The sequence below is a fragment of the Oryctolagus cuniculus genome, chromosome 4 (genome assembly GCF_051225735.1).
Source record: "Oryctolagus cuniculus isolate XC-2025 breed Fujian yellow rabbit chromosome 4, ASM5122573v1, whole genome shotgun sequence".
Taxonomy (NCBI): domain Eukaryota; kingdom Metazoa; phylum Chordata; class Mammalia; order Lagomorpha; family Leporidae; genus Oryctolagus; species Oryctolagus cuniculus.
In genome coordinates this window covers 169316642-169333264 of record NC_142870.1, presented here as the reverse complement: position 1 = coordinate 169333264, position 16623 = coordinate 169316642, and the positions used below count along the sequence as shown (strand labels likewise).

The 16623-nt window shown below is 50.6% G+C and overlaps 1 protein-coding gene and 1 long non-coding RNA gene across 7 annotated transcripts in view; one reads left to right on the top strand and one right to left on the bottom strand.

Moving 5' to 3' along the window:
- Positions 1–16623, bottom strand: part of CNOT10 (CCR4-NOT transcription complex subunit 10) — an 83092-nt gene that overhangs the window by 2607 nt on the left and 63862 nt on the right. For all 6 annotated transcript variants that reach the window (XM_008266104.4, XM_070072908.2, XM_089331221.1 and 3 more), the window contains 4 exons: positions 6591–6704; positions 3081–3211; positions 2554–2589; positions 2275–2402 (listed from right to left, as the gene is read on the bottom strand). In XM_008266104.4, the coding sequence (XP_008264326.3) occupies positions 2275–2402; positions 2554–2589; positions 3081–3211; positions 6591–6704 (409 nt within the window). The remainder of the gene's footprint in view (positions 1–2274; positions 2403–2553; positions 2590–3080; positions 3212–6590; positions 6705–16623) is intronic.
- On the top strand, positions 8778–11256 carry LOC149127214 (uncharacterized). Its single transcript, XR_016232929.1, has 2 exons — positions 8778–9234; positions 9911–11256. It is a non-coding gene; the product is annotated as an uncharacterized LOC149127214 (long non-coding RNA).

Sequence of the window (16623 nt, the reverse complement as noted above, 5' to 3'; positions counted from 1 at the left end):
GGGAGGGGAGAGAGGTAGGTAGGTCTTCCATCCACTGGTTCACTCCCCAAATGGCTGCAATGGCTGGAGCTGGGCCCATCTAAAGCCAGGAGCCAGGAGCCTCTTCCAGGTCTCCATGCAGGTGCAGGGCCCCAGCATTTGGGTCATTTTCTGCTGCTTTCCCAGGTGCATTAGTAGGGAGCTGGATCAGAAGAGGAGCAGCCAGGACTTAGGAACTGATACCTATATGGGATGCCGGTGCCGCAGGTGGAGGCTTAGCCCACTGTGTCACAGTGCCGGCCCTGGCTTTTTCATTTTTAAAAAGACTTATTTATTAATTTAAAAGGCAGAGTATCATAGAGAAGAGGGAGAGAAAGATCTTTTATTCATTGGTTCACTCACCAAATGCTCACAACCACCAGCACTGGGCCAGAACAAAGCCAGGCGCCAGAAACTTCACCTGGGTCTCCACATAGGTGGCAGGAACCCAAGTACTCGGGCCATTGTCCACTGCCTTTCAGATGCACTAGCAGGAAACTGGATCAGAGTGGCTCGGGGCTGGCATTGTGGCATAGAGGGTACAGCTATTATTTGTTACGCTGCATCCTGTCCCAGCTGATCCAGCTCCCTGCTAATGCGTCTGGGAAATCAGTGGAAGACGGGCCACGTGCTCGGGCCCCTGCACCCATGTGGGAGACCAGGAAGAAGCTCCTGGCTCCAGCCTGGCCCAGCCCTGCTTGTCGAAGCCACCAGGGGAATGAACTAGTGGATGAAAGATGTCTCCCCCTCTCTGTAACTCTTACAAATAAATAAATTAAATAAATCTGAAGCTGGTCGCCTTCACACCACTCTGTGGTCATGAAAACCTCTCCTTCCTCAAGTAGCTGGGCAACACACGTCACCTACTGTTCTTCGCACTGACCTCAGTCTGCAGGTTTTTTTTTTTTGTTTGTTTTGTTTTGTTTTTCCTGAACTACAAGAATTCAAGGCAACAACTTTGAGATTTAATGGCGTTTTGCTTTCTGGCTGTTCAGAACGGTGAGAGGTGGGCAGGCAACCTCGGAAACACCTACTCGGAGCCCCTTCCCACTCTTCACGCTCACTGTTCTGCCATCACAGGCAGGGTGGGCCTCCCAGTTAGACAAAGGTCCAGCCTTTGGATTAACCTACAAACCAAGGGACCAAAACAAAACCCCTTCCGACCCCGAACCAGGCCCGACCCCATCTGCCTCTCCCGGTGCGGCACAGCCAGGGCCACCTGCTGTATGAGAACCTGAGCTGGACTGTACACACTGTAACTTTAGACCCACAGCTCTCAGCCCCAGTGGCTGGGGCCGGGGCCACTCTCGGGGGCGTTACACGTCCCAGCTCTGCCCCCGAGCACAGCCACACAGTTTAACTCGAGCACTCAATTCCACGTTCCCCTGGCCAGTCAACACTTTTCTCCATGGCAAAGCAATGCTACTTCTAGGCACAACAGGCCACCTGCACAGGCAGAAGTCTCGGGAAGCCAGCACATCGCCTAGGCTGAATTTCAGGCAAGCTTGTGAAGAGCCCATTTGGAACAAATGCCCGGTGTTACAAGAGTTAACTCTGCAGCCCTCTGACTTTGCAGTTCCCCTCCTAACCGCATGTGCACGGGCTGCGGCACGCCCACCGTGAGGGAGGCCTGGGCAGGCGGCCTCGGTCATCCAGCACGAGTCTCCCTGGAGGCCCGGCCACTTAGCGGGAGGACGCAGAGGTCTACGGTGGCTATTTTTGTACACTGCCCGCAGCTTTCTTTAGTGTGTGGGGAGTTTCTTGGCACTGGCTTTCTGAACGCTGACTTTCTGAAAGCTCTATTTATAATTGGCTTTTTGAACGCAGAGGCACAGAATTCGAGCTGTAAACGCCTCTGAGGGCACAGTGAAAGCCACTCGCCCTGGGCGCCCAGCACCCGGGCCAGCTCCTCCTCCTGCCAGCCGGCAGCTCAGGGGAAGCGACAGACACAGGCTTCCCGCCTGCCGGGAGGCCTCAGCTGTCCGCTCGCTCGGCACAGGGGATTCCGCGCGGTGCTATGCTCGGCCCGGGTTCACTCACGCGGCCTCTGAAATCTCAGTGCTCGAAACCATCAGGAAAAAACCATCCTTTGGGTACCCGGGTGCCTTCGCTAGGCTGGCTACTTGTTTCCCTTGCAGGAATACTTCCGCAGCCGGACAAACGAATATCCCGATGCTTCCCAGGGTGACTCACACAACCACACACACGACAACCCAGCGTCTCCGAGGAGGCTGGCTCCGCCCAGCCCGGCCTCACCTGGTGTAGACACTTGCGGGCTTTGTCGTACTCGCTCCTCAAGCAGTAGGCGCTACCCAGGTTGAACAGCATCACGGTCCTGGCGGAGTTGACGGAACTGGGGTAGCACTGAGGGGCCCGCTTCCCGGCTGCGGAAAGAGCGCACAGACCCGGGTGAGGAGGGCCCTGCAGGGCAGGGGCGCAGCCCACCCCCGCCCCGCCCCGCCCCGCCCCAGGAGCCCCAGGGAGCACACGGTACTGCCCAGGCCACGTCAGGTCTTCACACATCTGCTTACTTACAGGATTCCATTGGTTCATTTTCACCTTTGTCCGATCCTACGGAGACAGGAAGACACGTCTGAGGGGCCGGACAACAAGCACATTACCCAAAACCCGACTTTCTCTGTGGCATGGAGAGCCGTCTAGAGCCGTCTGCCCAGAGCGCACCCACCACCACCAGCTGGTCCTCAATAAAGCGAATGCCACGCAGTGCCACCTTCTCAAAGGCTGAGCCATGACTCAAAACTGGCTTCTGAATGGCATGTTCTACACAGCCCCGGGACTGCGGCAGCACTGCCAGGAAAGATCCAGAATCGGAACCAAGATGCATTGTCCAAGCATTGCCAGTCTTCCCAAAACCAGAACTGGACAGGTGACAAGCAGCTCCCGGGTCTGCTTAACTAACAACTCTGCCCTCTAAGTACAGCCAGAAATGGCAAAGCCCGCCCGAGACTTCCTCCCCTTCACAGCCATGCCCTTAGATCTGCACACGCCTTCAACAGCCACGGGAAGGGGCACCCGCTCTGGTCAAGGGTGTCTTCACTCACCTTGGTCCTGCTCGTTTGAGGAGATCCCTAAGGAGACATCAGTGACGTTCTCCGGGTTCAAGTGAGTGATGGCGTCAGATATCCTGTCGAGCGAGATGAGGGCTTCTGCAGCGTAGAGATGGCCCAGAAACCTGGAACGAGAGCAGACGCCCAGCTGAAAAGCAGGTCACCGCCCAAACGCCAGTGTCCAGGAACACGGAGCAGACTGCCACGGCACATAGGTATGTTTCAAACACTTCACATCCTGGAAATCTAAGTCTATTTAGGAAAAACAGATCAACCGAGGATAACTTAAAGTTTCTCATGAAGACCACCTTGTGGTCAGTGGTGTGGTGCAGCGAGCTAAGCTGCAGCATGTGTCACTGGCATCCCATATGGGCACCAGTTCAAGTCCCGGCTGCTCCACTTCTGATCCAGTTCCTTGCTAATGTCCCTGGGAAGGTAGCAGAAGACAGTCCAAGTGACTGGGTCTCTGCCACCCACATGAGAGACCCAGATGGAATTTTGGGCTCCTGGCTTCAGTCTGGCCCTGGCCCAGCCAGTCTGACATTTTGGGAATAAACCAGCAAATGGAGATGGCTCTGAGCAGCTCTCCCTCTAACTCTGTCTTTCAAATAAAGAAACAGACAACAGTTAAGTGTTACATTAAACAGAACAAAGTACACTACCATTAAGAAAACTGTTCGAAACTGACAAGCTGTGATGTTCAATTAATTGAGGAAATAACATTAAAGTAAAACAGTTCTGAAGTAAGAGACCAGCCAAGGATGGACGACGCCCACTCTGCTCAGAGCCAGGATGCGCGCTGCACGCTCTGGGCGGCCCACGGCTCGCTGGACACTCTGGGCGGCCCGGCTTTGCGCACGCACACCCTCTATTTTGTGCTGCCAGGTCAGCTGCACAGCCTCCTGGCTTACAATCGCCTGCTCCCGCCAGTCTCTTTACTCCGAGCCGTTTTCCCCATGATCACCCGGCTTTTCAAAACTGAAAACAGCCTTAGACATGCTACACCCCTGCTCAAAATCTTCATGACTTCTTCTCCCAGAGAACAAAAGGAACAAAGCTGAAGGGTGTAGTTTCAAGGCTCTCACTGATCTGCCCCACTCTCCTGTGTTCAGTCCACGCTCTCACTCCCCGTTCACGGCTTTCCTGCGGCCTTGCCTCGAAGGTCAAAGCCAGGTGGAGCCCTCCTGCCCCAAGGGCCAGCTCAAGGCTCACCTCCAGGGCCACCCTGCCCCAGCGGGTCCTCAATTTGACTATCTCCTGGGATTTAAGTACATCAGTCACCCCAGTTCTTCCTTTCTTTGCTAAGTAATTTCTCCTCATTAGGAGGGCAAAGTGACCTCTAATTTTGTTTCCCCACCGAGTAACTCACACCTGAACAACTCGCGGGCAGGTGGCGTCTGGTGGCTGAGTGACGCCACTGCCTGGCAGCATCCCGTACCAAGAGCACGGTTCTCGCTCCCGCTGCTCCTCTTCCTCCAGCCCCTGACCACGTGCCTGGGAAAGCAGTGGAGACTCGGATGGGGCTCCTGGCTCCGGCCTGGCCCAGCTCGAACAGTTGCGGCCACGTGGAGAGCGAATCAGCAGATGGATAACCTCCCTCTCTCCCTCTGTCACTCTGCCTTTCAGATGAATAAGTCAACCCAAACAGTAAGACACCACGTGGGATGCCCACAGCCAACAACGCAGTGCCTGGGCTTGAGTCCTGGCACTGCCTGATTCCAGATCTCTGCTGATACGTACCCTGCGAGGTGGCAGGTAATGGCACCACCTGCGAGACCTGGATTGAGTTCCCGGTTACCGGCTTTAGCCTGGGGCAGCCCCAGCTATTGTATCCGGGGAGTGAGCCAGTGGATGGAAGATCTCATTGTCTCTTTGTCTTTCAAGTAAAATGAAAATAAATAATTTTTAAAAAAATCAGTAACTTGGGGCCAGCACTGTGGAACAGTGGGCTAAGCCTATGCCTACGATGCTGGCATCCCATATGTGCGCTGGTTCGAGTCCCGGCTACTGCTCTTCTGATCCAGCTCTCTGCTATGGTCTGAGAGGGCTGTGGAAGATGGCCCAAGTCCTTGGGCCCCTGCACCCACGTGGCAGACCCAGAAGAAGCTCCTGGCTCCTGACTTTGGATTGGCCCAGCTCCAGCTGTTGCGGCCATTTGGGGAGTGAACCAGCAGATAGAAGACCTCTCTCTCCCCCTCTGTAACTCTGCCTCTCAATTGCATAAAATAAATCTTAAAAAATACAAAATAATAATAATAATATTTTTAAAAAAGAAATTAAAATTCTTACTTTGTTTTCTGTGAATTTAAGTTTAAAAAATGGTTAACCAGATGAAACGTCTTCACGGCACAGGAAGCCCAGAAACCCGTGACCAGGGGTACGGAGAGCAACAAGCAGCGGGCACAGGCTGCTGTGCCGGGCGGCACCCAAGGCAGCCGAGTGCACAAAGTCCTGCCGACCCCGGCTGGGAAGACAGGCGGTCCTGCTATTAACGAAAGGACCACAACGCTCACGGCAGACTCCTGGAGAGAGAAATTTCCAGACGGAACCTGGCCGATCCCGCAGAAGTCAGCGAGAGAACTCTATGACCGAGGCAGTTTGTTTCTTTGACTTTCAGATACAGAAGTTGACAAATAAGGCTAAAAACACTCCAACAGCCGAGCTGAACCCAAGTTGGTGACGCTCATCATCCAAGGGCCTGGGAAGACAAAGGCCAACACTGGACCTCTGACCTGGTGCCCCGTAGTGGACCAAAGGGTTTGCAAGGAATTTACACGTCTCAAACAAACAAGCCTGCCTCAGGTTAAGTAGCCCCCTAGGTGTTTGCCAGCCAGGTATTATTTAGGTTTAACCTGCGAGCTCTGGAGATCCTGTCAGAACCAGACAGCACTGGTTCACCGTCAAGTGATAACTTTCAGTGTCTTATGCCATAAATGCCGGTAGCAGCTGAAGCTGGGAGCCCAGAACTCCATCCAGATCCCCCCGAGGATGGCAGGGAGCTGGACAGGAAGCGGAAGCGGGGGTGGATCTCGGGAATTCTGATGTGATGTGTGTACCCAGGCGGCAGCTTAGCTTGCTGTGTCACAAGGCCCACTCCTAGCTGACAACAAAGTTAATACTGGGGAGGGATCTGAACAGTACGAATAAAACTCTCATGAGTTGGCACAGCAGCTTGGAAAGATCCTTGTCTGTTTAGACTGCCTTCCACAGGAGACCTAGTATGTGGCTCAAACACCTTTTTGTGAGGAGTCACCTTATTCTGGGGCCAAAATGCTCCAGACAGACCCAGCCGTGGACACTAGGAAGTCCCAAGTGTCCGGGTTCAGGAAATGAAAAATTTTCTACTGCTAAGACAGGAGTTAAGGATTATTATTTTTTAACCAGTGGTTTCCCCCCCAAATAAATATATCACTGGAGGGGTTAAAAGAAGGCACAGACCCCACGAATGTTAACCCGAAACTCTGAGACAAAACAAAGGAGACGCACTGGGCAAGCCACACTTACTTAAGAGATCCTGACAGCTTGGGCTGCTGAAGAAGTTTATCTGCGTGGTTCAAAGCCATAAGGTTATCGCCCAAAGCCAGAGCCACGTAAGCACTGCAAGCCAGTATGGAGCACCTAGAACGCAAACGAGAAGGGGCTGAGAACTCGAGCTGAAAGATTAACAATGGTTTTATCTGCCAAACAGCAATGAATGGGGGTCTTGGTGAGAAGAGAGAAAGCACGCTACTGAGGTTAAGAATCACAACGACGTAGAAAACCACCATCTGTGTGTATTATTTGTCTAACTCATCGTCAGCTTCCATCCAATCGACCCAGCTCCCCAGTAAGACGATCACATGCAGTTACAGTACATACTTAGCCTGAAAATAAGTAAAACGGTGCAGTTAATGGTCCAGTGAGAACTTACTTTCTTCTTTCAGTATACGAGAAATAAATATATTGCAGATCTTATTTTTTTTTTTGACAGGCAGAGTGGACAATGAGAGAGAGACAGAGAGAAAGGTCTTCCTTTTCCGTTGGTTCACCCCCCAAATGGCCGCTGTGGCCGGCGTACCACGCTGATCCGAAGGCAGGAGCCAGGTGCTTCTCCTGGTCTCCCATGGGGTGCAGGGCCCAAGCACTTGGGCCATCCTCCACTGCACTCCTGGGCCACAGCAGAGAGCTGGCCTGGAAGAGGGGCAACCGGGACAGAATCTGGCGCCCCGACCGGGACTAGAACCCGGTGTGCCAGCACCACAGGCGGAGGATTAGCCTAGTGAGCCGCGGCGCCGGCCTCGCAGATCTTTCTATAACAATTTGCAAACTTTGCTAAGATACACAGTCACCTTTTAGCTTAGCTTGCTATCTGCATTTTCTTGAATCTACTAAGCAGCCCACAGTTCTTGCCAACCAATGGAACCAAGAGTAACTAAAACATTCACAGTTAGTGACCGAAACAAATATTCAAAGCAAAGAAACAAGCTGAACAAATGCATCGGAAGATGAATTAAGTCACATTACTTCTCCTAAGTTGGGTCAGAAACCCAATTTCTGTTGGGCTCTCTCCTTCATGGGGCAGCTTATTTAAAGCAGATCTCGTGGATGTTAAACAACCGCTCCACAAAGCAATCTTAAAATAAACTTTGTCAAATAGAAACGGGTCATTTGAATGGTGGACCCCAAACAGCCTCAATCAGCTATGGGATACTGAGTTATGCTTACCAATTACAATATGCATGCATGTCATTAAAGCGCATTCAGGTTGCAATTTCATCTGAGGAGGAAGGTAACCATTGTTATCACTAGAGCATTCAGGTCCTCTGGGCAGACAGCACTGGCCTGCAGGGCGCTCTCCCCTTGCTCACCCTGTCCAGTACAATGCAGCTCCTCAATCCCGACATACAGGGGGCCAGGCCAGCTCTGGAGGGCCGAGGAGAGGCAGGCCGCCAGCCGCTTCCCGTGCTCCCACCACACTGAGCGCGTCCTCCGGCTCAGAGCGTGCGATTCATCACAGCCAATCCCTCCACCCTCCACCCCAGGACCACCCGGGATACAACCACAACTGGAAAGGAAAGAGCGCGAGCTCGCTACCTTGGGAAGAAAATTTCATCAAAACTAGTGTCTGATATTTTGTTACTGAGAATTTTAAATCTGAACCCTGTTTGTGGGAGAGTACTTTGAGAGCTGGCGTAGTAGTGCTTCCAACAGCACTGTCGAGGAAAACGTGCCGTCAGTCACTGTCCCTGGGACGCCGAGAGCTGGCTGCCCCAGCCGCAGGCCCGGGGACCCTCCCTCCAGGGAGGACTCCAGGGGGCAGCGGAGGGAGCACTGGTTGGTTATCTGCCACCTTCTGTCAGCGGCCAGGCCTGTGCGCCAAGATGAGGTGACTTATCGTCCTCTTCTGGCTTATTTGTAGCCTTCATGTTTAATTGGCAATGCACATTCATTCATCTAAGGATTTTCCTGGATGCCTCTCACACGGCAGGTGTGTTTTGCTAATAAGAAAAAAACCAGACTTCCCAACGTCTCCAGGGCTCAAGACAACCAACAGTCCAAGGCCTATGAACCAGCCACAGCATTTTGTCGTTCTTTTAATCTTTCTTTTCATTTTATTGAAAGACAGAGATTTTCCACTGGCTGGTCCACCCCAGATGCCAAGGAGATTTGAAAACAAAAACTACAAATAAACCAAAAGAGGACACGAATTACCATCTTCCAGGAGGAAGCCAGGAGCCCAGGATCCAACCCAGTTCTCTCCTGTGGGGTCAGGGATCCAAGCACGTGTGTGCATCAGCCGGGATGGGAGGTGGCGCAGGTACACTGATACGGGATGAGGGTGTCCAAGGAGCAGCCCTGGTCACAGCGTTTAACACCCATTTTCACCTGTGACTTTGGCAAAGGTCAGGGCAAATCAGGCGCTCATTAAAAACCAGAAGGCCACAGCTTTTGCTCTTTACACAAAGAGGAGAGCGATACTCCACCAGCTGTAGTCAGTTCTTAGTAGGCACTTGCTAAGGAACACGGCTTTCAGCGGTTAAACCTGCTTCTCCCAGACCCACACCACTCCTGTGCGATGACGCTGACCGCAATGTTCCCGATGCTCTGGGTGCAGGGGCTACTGCAAAGCCATCTCTGCTGGGAGTCTCCCTGCCTCTCTCGGCAGCAGGTAGGCTAGCGCTGCTCCAGCCCACTGTGGGTCCAGAAATCAGTCAAGTACACTTTGTAGCAGGGAGGGAGAGGGGAAGGGGAGAAGAAAGGGGAAGTGGAGGGGAAGGGAGAGGGATAGAGGAAGAGGGAGGGGGGAGAGGGAGAAGGAAAGGGGGAGGGAGATCTTCCATTTGCTGGTTCACTCCCCAAATGGCCAATAGTAGGGGCCCAAGCACTTGGGCCATCCTCTGCTGCTCTCCCAAGTGCATTAGCAGGGAGCTGGATGGGAAGTGGAGCACCCGGGACTCAAAGTGGCACCGATATGGGATGGCAGCACTGCAGGTGGTGGCTTTACCTACGAAGCCACGGTGCTGGCCCCTTGTAACAGGACTCTAATTCCCAGCAAGCCCCAACTGTAATGATGTGCAGCAAGAGGGTAAAAATCTGTTTGCTTCAACTTTCACCTTTTACTGTAAGATATATCAAATCCTATCTGGGTAAAAGAACCTAATAATAAAACAATCATTCTATTAAGCATATTTAAATATGGAAATACAAAATTGGGGCTGGTGTTCTGACCAAGGGTCATCAGTTTCAGTGTCCAAAACTCAAACCCATATTTATGCTTCTCTTCTATCGGTGCCTACTAATTCACCCCCGCTCCCCCCCCCCCCATCTCCTCCTCCTCCTCTTAGAAAACAACACTGAGCTCTGCAGGAGGCTGGCGGACTGATAACACCGGAAGCATGCACTGCTCTATCTACAAGCCCCTGGAGAAATCACTTTACTTCTGATAGCGACTGCTTAAAATATTAGCCCTCCTCCCAGTCACTAGTTCCTCTGTCTAATCTGCTTTACTGAGTCCTCAGCTGATCTGACAGGTCACCAGACTGGAAGAGCTACACCTCAAGCAAGACACACAGCCACGGCCCAAACCCATTCACAAACTGGAGGAGCCAGCCCTACGTCCACACAACCCCAGCCCTTGGGAAAGCAAGGGAGAGAGAAAAGGGGGAAATGTTTGCTTTTTCCATTTTTTTTCTAATTGTTTGTGATTAAAGTCAGAGTTAGAGAGAGGGAAGGACAGACGCAGAGAGCTTCCATCCGCTGGTTCACTCCCCAAATGGCTGCAATGGCCAGGACTAGAAGCATCAATCCAGCTCTCCCAGGTGGGTAGCAGGGCGCAAACTCTGGGCCATCTGCTGCTTTTCCCAGGCCACTGGCAGGGAGCCGGATCAGAAGGGGAGCAGCTGGGACAGGAACTAGTGCCCAAAAGGGACGCTTGTGTTGCCAGTGGCGGCTTTGCCCGAGACACCAGAACGCTGGGCCCGAAAAGCTTTTTCCCCCCAATAAAGTACCAAATTACACCAAGCTTGAAAGATTGAGCATTATAATTTGTCAAGTCACATATCCCGTGAGTTAGAGGACTCTCACCCAAATATCTGTTGAACCTTCATTACAAGAAGCTACAGCAGAAGAAAGTCACTGTGTGTCAAAGGAAACTAAATTGGCAATGCAATGTCATAGCAAACATCATTTGAAAAATTGGTTCAAAAATCCAATAATGTAATTTCTTTCAACAAACTGAATATGGCTCGGATGTAATTCAGAGAATGTTAACTTGCCAACTTCAATTAAGTTTTCACTTCATGTCTCTGGAAATATTCTGTTTCTAATATTTATTGTTCTACACAAAAAGAACCTTACTGACAAATCAAATTCACCACAAATCTAAGTCCAGCACAAAGAAGCTAAAAAAGTTTTCATCGTCCCCAAATTCCGTGCCCCAGAGCCCATCCCACCCCAGGCAGCAAAACCATGCATGAAGTCGCAGAGCAGAGCCTGGGCATTTCACACCACCACCCAACCCAATGCTTTCATTTCAGAGGGGAAAGGCAGGCCCAGAGGGGTTACAGGATTTGCTGGGTCGACCGTGGCCCGAGGGGTTTCCACAGGCAGGCTCCTGCTGCGGCAGAACCGGTTAGACAAGTTTCAATGGGATCACAGGCCGAGTCTCTGGCAAGGACGGTAAGAGACTCAAACCAGCCATAGCGTCACCACGGGGCTAGGGGGGCTAGGACAAATATGATTCCTTAAATACACTAGAACTGCCTCTAATAGTCACTTTACCAACATTTATTTATCTCCTTTTCTACACCCTGGACGGTGGGAGGTACTTTTTCACTGCATAAGAAGAATTCACTGAGTGTCATGTTAAGAGTCTGAAAGAATTAACCTTCTATAATATAAAACCGTGGAATCACTTAATTGGGCTTCATTTCTTTTTACGACGCCCACATCCCATGCTGGGGCCTCCTGGCTCTGAATCCAATTCCAGGATCCTGCTGGGGCCCAGCCTGGGAGGCACTTGACTGTGCCTTGGCCCAGCCTCCGCTGTTGCTGGCCTGTGGGAAGTGACTACAGGGTGAAAGGCTGCCTCCGGTCTCTCAGAATGAACATTTAAAATACAAATTAAAATTTCAATTGCTCACTTATGCTTTGCTTTTATTACTGGGACAGACATTTCCAGTGTTGGCCCCAACATTGCTTCCCACTCTCCCTGTTCTGTTACCCTCTATTCCAGAACCTAGAGTAGCATCCATTTTAATTTTATTCTTTATTTTTATTTATTTGAAAGGCAGAGTGACAGAAAGAAACAGAGATCTTCCAGCCACTGGTTCATTCCCCAGAATGCTGGCAACAAACAGGGCAGAAGCCAAGAGCTGGGAACTGCGCCTGGGCCTCCCATGCAGGTGACAGGGATCCAAGCACTGGAGCCATGGTCTGCTGTCTCCCTGCTACCTTCTCAGGAGCGTGGACAGGAAGCCAGGCTGGGAGTCAAACCCAGGCACTCCACTGCGGATGTGGGTCCCAAGTGGCAACTTAACCCACTGTACCCCACACCAGACCCAAAACTTTTTTTTTAAGATTTTATTTATTTATTTGACAGGTAGAGTTACAGACAGTGAGAGAGAGAGAGAGAGACAGAGAGAAAGGTCCTCACTCCGCTGGTTCACTCCCCAAATGGCTGCTACAGCCGGAGCCGCACTGATCCGAAGCCAGCAGCCAGGTGCCTCTTTCCAGTCTCCCATGCGGGTGCAGAGGCCCAAGCACCCGGGCCATCCTCCACTGCCATCCCTGGCCACAGCAGAGAGCTGGATCAGAAGAGGAGCAACTGGGACTAGAACCGGCGCCCACATGGGATGCCTGCACTGCAGGCAAAGGATTAACCCAGTCAGGCAGCCAAAACTTTTTTTATTCACAAAATAGAAGACTTACAGCCCCTTTCAGTTGAAATTTCTCTCCTCAAACAATCTTGAGCAGAAGGCCTTGAGATTATCAACCGTGAAACATGCTGAAATGAAAACGTTCTTGAAGTTTACAAACCAGTACTCTGTATAGGAATTCTCTATAGTTTGTCAATCAATGCATAAAATACTTTCTTTAATCGAATAGAAGGCATGTTCAATTTATGTCATTCTGTGGAATTCTCCTTGCTTCACTGGACTCTCTCCACTGCTGCTTTTTCTTAGATTCTCCGGGATGCTCAGAGCACCTGCTACATTTTTGCCATCGTCTCTCAGCACCACTTTGATGCCTACCTTCACCACTTCCAGACCTGGGTTTCTAATTATATTCCCTCAACTTCGATCTGTAATTTCTTCTAAAATGCTCACTTCTCCTTATTTTGGTGTCTACGCTTTCCAGTTTCAGAAACAGAATCTCTCCTCTTGCCTCTCTTCTTTTTGGGATCACTACTGTTTATTTTCCAAATCCACATGCATTTCTCGGTCTCTGTCATTTGAACTCTTAGAAGAAAATGCAGGATTTGGCATAGCATATTACAAGAAAAGCAAGAGCAACAAAAGAAAAAAAATAAAATTGGGGGCCGACGCTGTGGCATAGTGGGTAAAACCGCCGCCTGCAGTGCCGGCATCCCAGATGGGTGCCAGTTCAGGTCCCAGCTGCTCTGCTTCTGATCCAGCTCTCCGCTTATGGCCTGAGAAAGCAATGGAAGATGGCCCAAGTGCCTGGGTCCCTGCACCGGAGTGGGAGACCCAGAGGAAGTTCCTGGCTCCTGGCCTGGGATCGGCGCAACTCCGGCCACTGCGGCCAATTGGGGAGTGACCCAGTGGATGGAAGACCTCTCCCTCTCTCTCTCTGCCTCTCCTTCTTTCTCTGTGTAACTCTGAATTTCAAATAAATAAATCAATGTTTTTCAAAAAAAGAAAACTGAACTTCATCAAAATAAAATACTTTTGTGTTTCAAAGGATACCTTCACAAAAGTGAAAAGGCAACCCACAGACAGGGAGACAATACTGCAAGGCATGTATCTGATAAGAGACTTGCACCTAGAACAAAGAACTCTTTTTTTTTTTTTAATTAATTAATTTATTTGAAAGTCAGAGTTATAGCCAGAGAGGGACACTGGTTCAACTCTCCAGATGGCCGTAATGACCAGGGCTGGGCCAGGCTGAAGCCAGGGAGCTAGAACTTCTTCTGGGTCTTCCATGTGCGTGCAGGACCCAAGCACTTGGACCATCTTTCACTGCTTTCCCAGGCCATCAGCAGGGCGCTGGATCAGAAGTGGAGCAGCCGGGTCTAGAACTGGTGCCCACAGGGGATGATGGGATGGGGTGCCAGCATCGCAGGCAGCAGCCTCACTTGATAGGCCACGACACCAGCCCCAAGAACTTTTTTTTTTTTTTTTAATTTATTTGAAAGGCAGAGTTACAGAGAAAGAGGGATGAGAGAGACGCTTCCATCTGCTGGCTCACTCCCCAAACAGCTGCAATGGCTGGGACTGAGTCAGGCTGAAGCCAGGAACCAGGAGCTTCATCCAGGTCTCCCCTGTGAGTGGCAGGGACTCGAGCACTCTCCATGCATTAGCAGGGAGCTGGATCAGAAGAGGAGCCGCCAGGACTCAAACCAGTGCTCACATGGAACGTTGGCATTGCCTGTGGCTTAACCCACTGCGTCACAATGCTGGCCCAATAAAGTATTCTTACAACTCAATCAATAAAAATAGCCCAACTTAAAAATGTGCAAAAGATCTGAATAAACATTTTCCCGAGGAAGATACACAAATAGCTAGTAAGTTGAGGACACGAAGAAACTGGAATCCGCATACACAGCTATGCTGGGTGAGACTGTAAACAGTGCAGCCACGTTAGCAGACAGTCTGACAATTCTCACCTAAACACAGACACCACGTGACCCCACAGACAGCCTGACAATTCTCACCTAAACACAGACACCACATGACCTCACAGACAGCCTGACAATTCTCACCCAAACACAGACACCACATGACCTCGCAGACAGCCTGACAATTCTCACCTAAACACAGACACCACGTGACCCCACAGACAGCCTGACAATTCTCACCTAAACACAGACACCACGTGACCTCGCAGACAGCCTGACAATTCTCACCTAAACACAGACACCACGTGACCCCACAGTGTCATTTCTAGGTTTATACCCAAGAGAAACAAAGTGCGTGCCCACATAAAAACTTGTACCTGAACTTTTACAGCAACATTATTCATAATAGCAGAAAGATGGATATAATCCAAATATCCATCAATGGACAAATGTATAAACAAGATGGTGTATCCATGCAATGGAGTATTACTCAGCAATAAAAAATAACACTGGGGTATGCGTCTGGCACAGTGGTTAACATGTCACTGGGGACATCTGTGCCTCCTATGAACTGCCTTGGTTTGAGCCCCAGCGTTCTGCTCATGTGCACACGGAAAGCAGCAGGTGATAGCTTGGGTTCTTGGGTCCCTGTTACCCACGCAAGAGCTCCAGGCTCCTGGCTCACCCCTGGCCGTTCTGGGCAACTAAAGAATGAACCAGGGGCCAGAGCTGTGGCACAGTGGGTTGATCTGCTTGTGGCACCGGCATTCCATATGGGCGCCAGTTCCTGTCCTGGCGGCTCCTCTTCTCACTAGCTGTCTGCTATGGCCTGAGAAAGCAGTGGAAGATGGCCCAAGTGCTTGGGGCCCTGCACCCATGTGGGAGACCTTGAAGAGGCTCCTGGCTTCAGATTGGCTCAGCTCCTGCCGCTGTGGCCATTTGGAGAGTGAACCAGTGATAAAAATCTCTGTTTTTCAAGTAGATAAAAATAATAAATAAACATTAAAATGTACTTATAAAACTGCTTGTATTACACAAGAAGTTTATTTTTTTAAAGTTATTTATTTAGTGAGAGAAATGCATAGGGGAGTAAGGGCTTTATCTAAGGGAGAAAGAAAAGTCTAGAAATTAAGTTGGGGTCCATATCGAGCAGAGACCAGGCCAGGACCCACGTGCAGTGAGCGTTTAGTTATGAGCAGCCACAAACAGCTTAGCATAAGCAGCAAAGCGAAGGTGGACAGAGACAAGAAGTTCTAAAATCAATACCCAGCATAGGATTTAAAAAAGGAGAGCTGAGGCCGGCACTGTGGCCTGCAGTGCCAGCATCCCATACAGGTGCCTGAGTCCCGGCTGCTCCACTTCCAATCCAGCTCTCTGCTGTGGCCTGGAAAAGCAGTGGAAGATGGCCCAAGTCCTTGGACCCCTGCACCCACGTGGGAGACCCGGAAGAAGCTCCTGGCTGCTGGCTCTTGGCTTCAAATCGGCCCAGCTCCAGCTGTTGCGGCCATTTGGGGAATGAACCAGCGGATGTTAGAACTCTCACTCTCTCTCTCTGCCTCTCCTTCTCTGTGTAACGCTTTCAAATAAGTAAATAAATAAATTTTTTTTTTTTAAAAAGAGCAAACCAGTTAATAGAAGGAAAAGTAAAAAGAAAAATTTAGCAAAATAGAAAACAGACTACCAAAGAAAGTAGGTAAAGTAAAAGTTTGCTCTTTGAAAACATCAGTCCAATAGGTGAATCCCTCACTATCACTAAGCAGAAGAGACAGGAGAAAAACCACAAATAACTGACATCATAAATGAAAATGGAGATGTAAATGTAGATCCTACAAACATTAAAAAGACAAGGGGATACCATGAACATGTTATGCCAATCAATCTGACAACCCACAGAAAAAAAAATTCCTTGAAAACTTCTGGGTGGGCACTAGACACAGCGGTTAAGATGCCCACGGGACGCCTACACCCCACACCAGCGTGCCTGGGTGACCGGGATGTCCATCAGCGTCCCAGCTCTGCTGCCAGGGCCGGCTTCCTGCTGATGCGCATCCCAGAGAGGGAAGAGGCAATGACCAAGCAGCTGGGTCCCTGGCCTTCTTCTGGAAGACCCGCACTGAGTTCTCGGCTCTCACTTCTGGCCCAACCCTGGTGACTGCGGGCATTCGAGGAGGATCCAGAAGGGAGCCAGCTCGCTGTCAAATAAATTAAACTTTAAAAAATGCAGAATAAGAAAAACTCAAACTGACGCAAGATGAAACA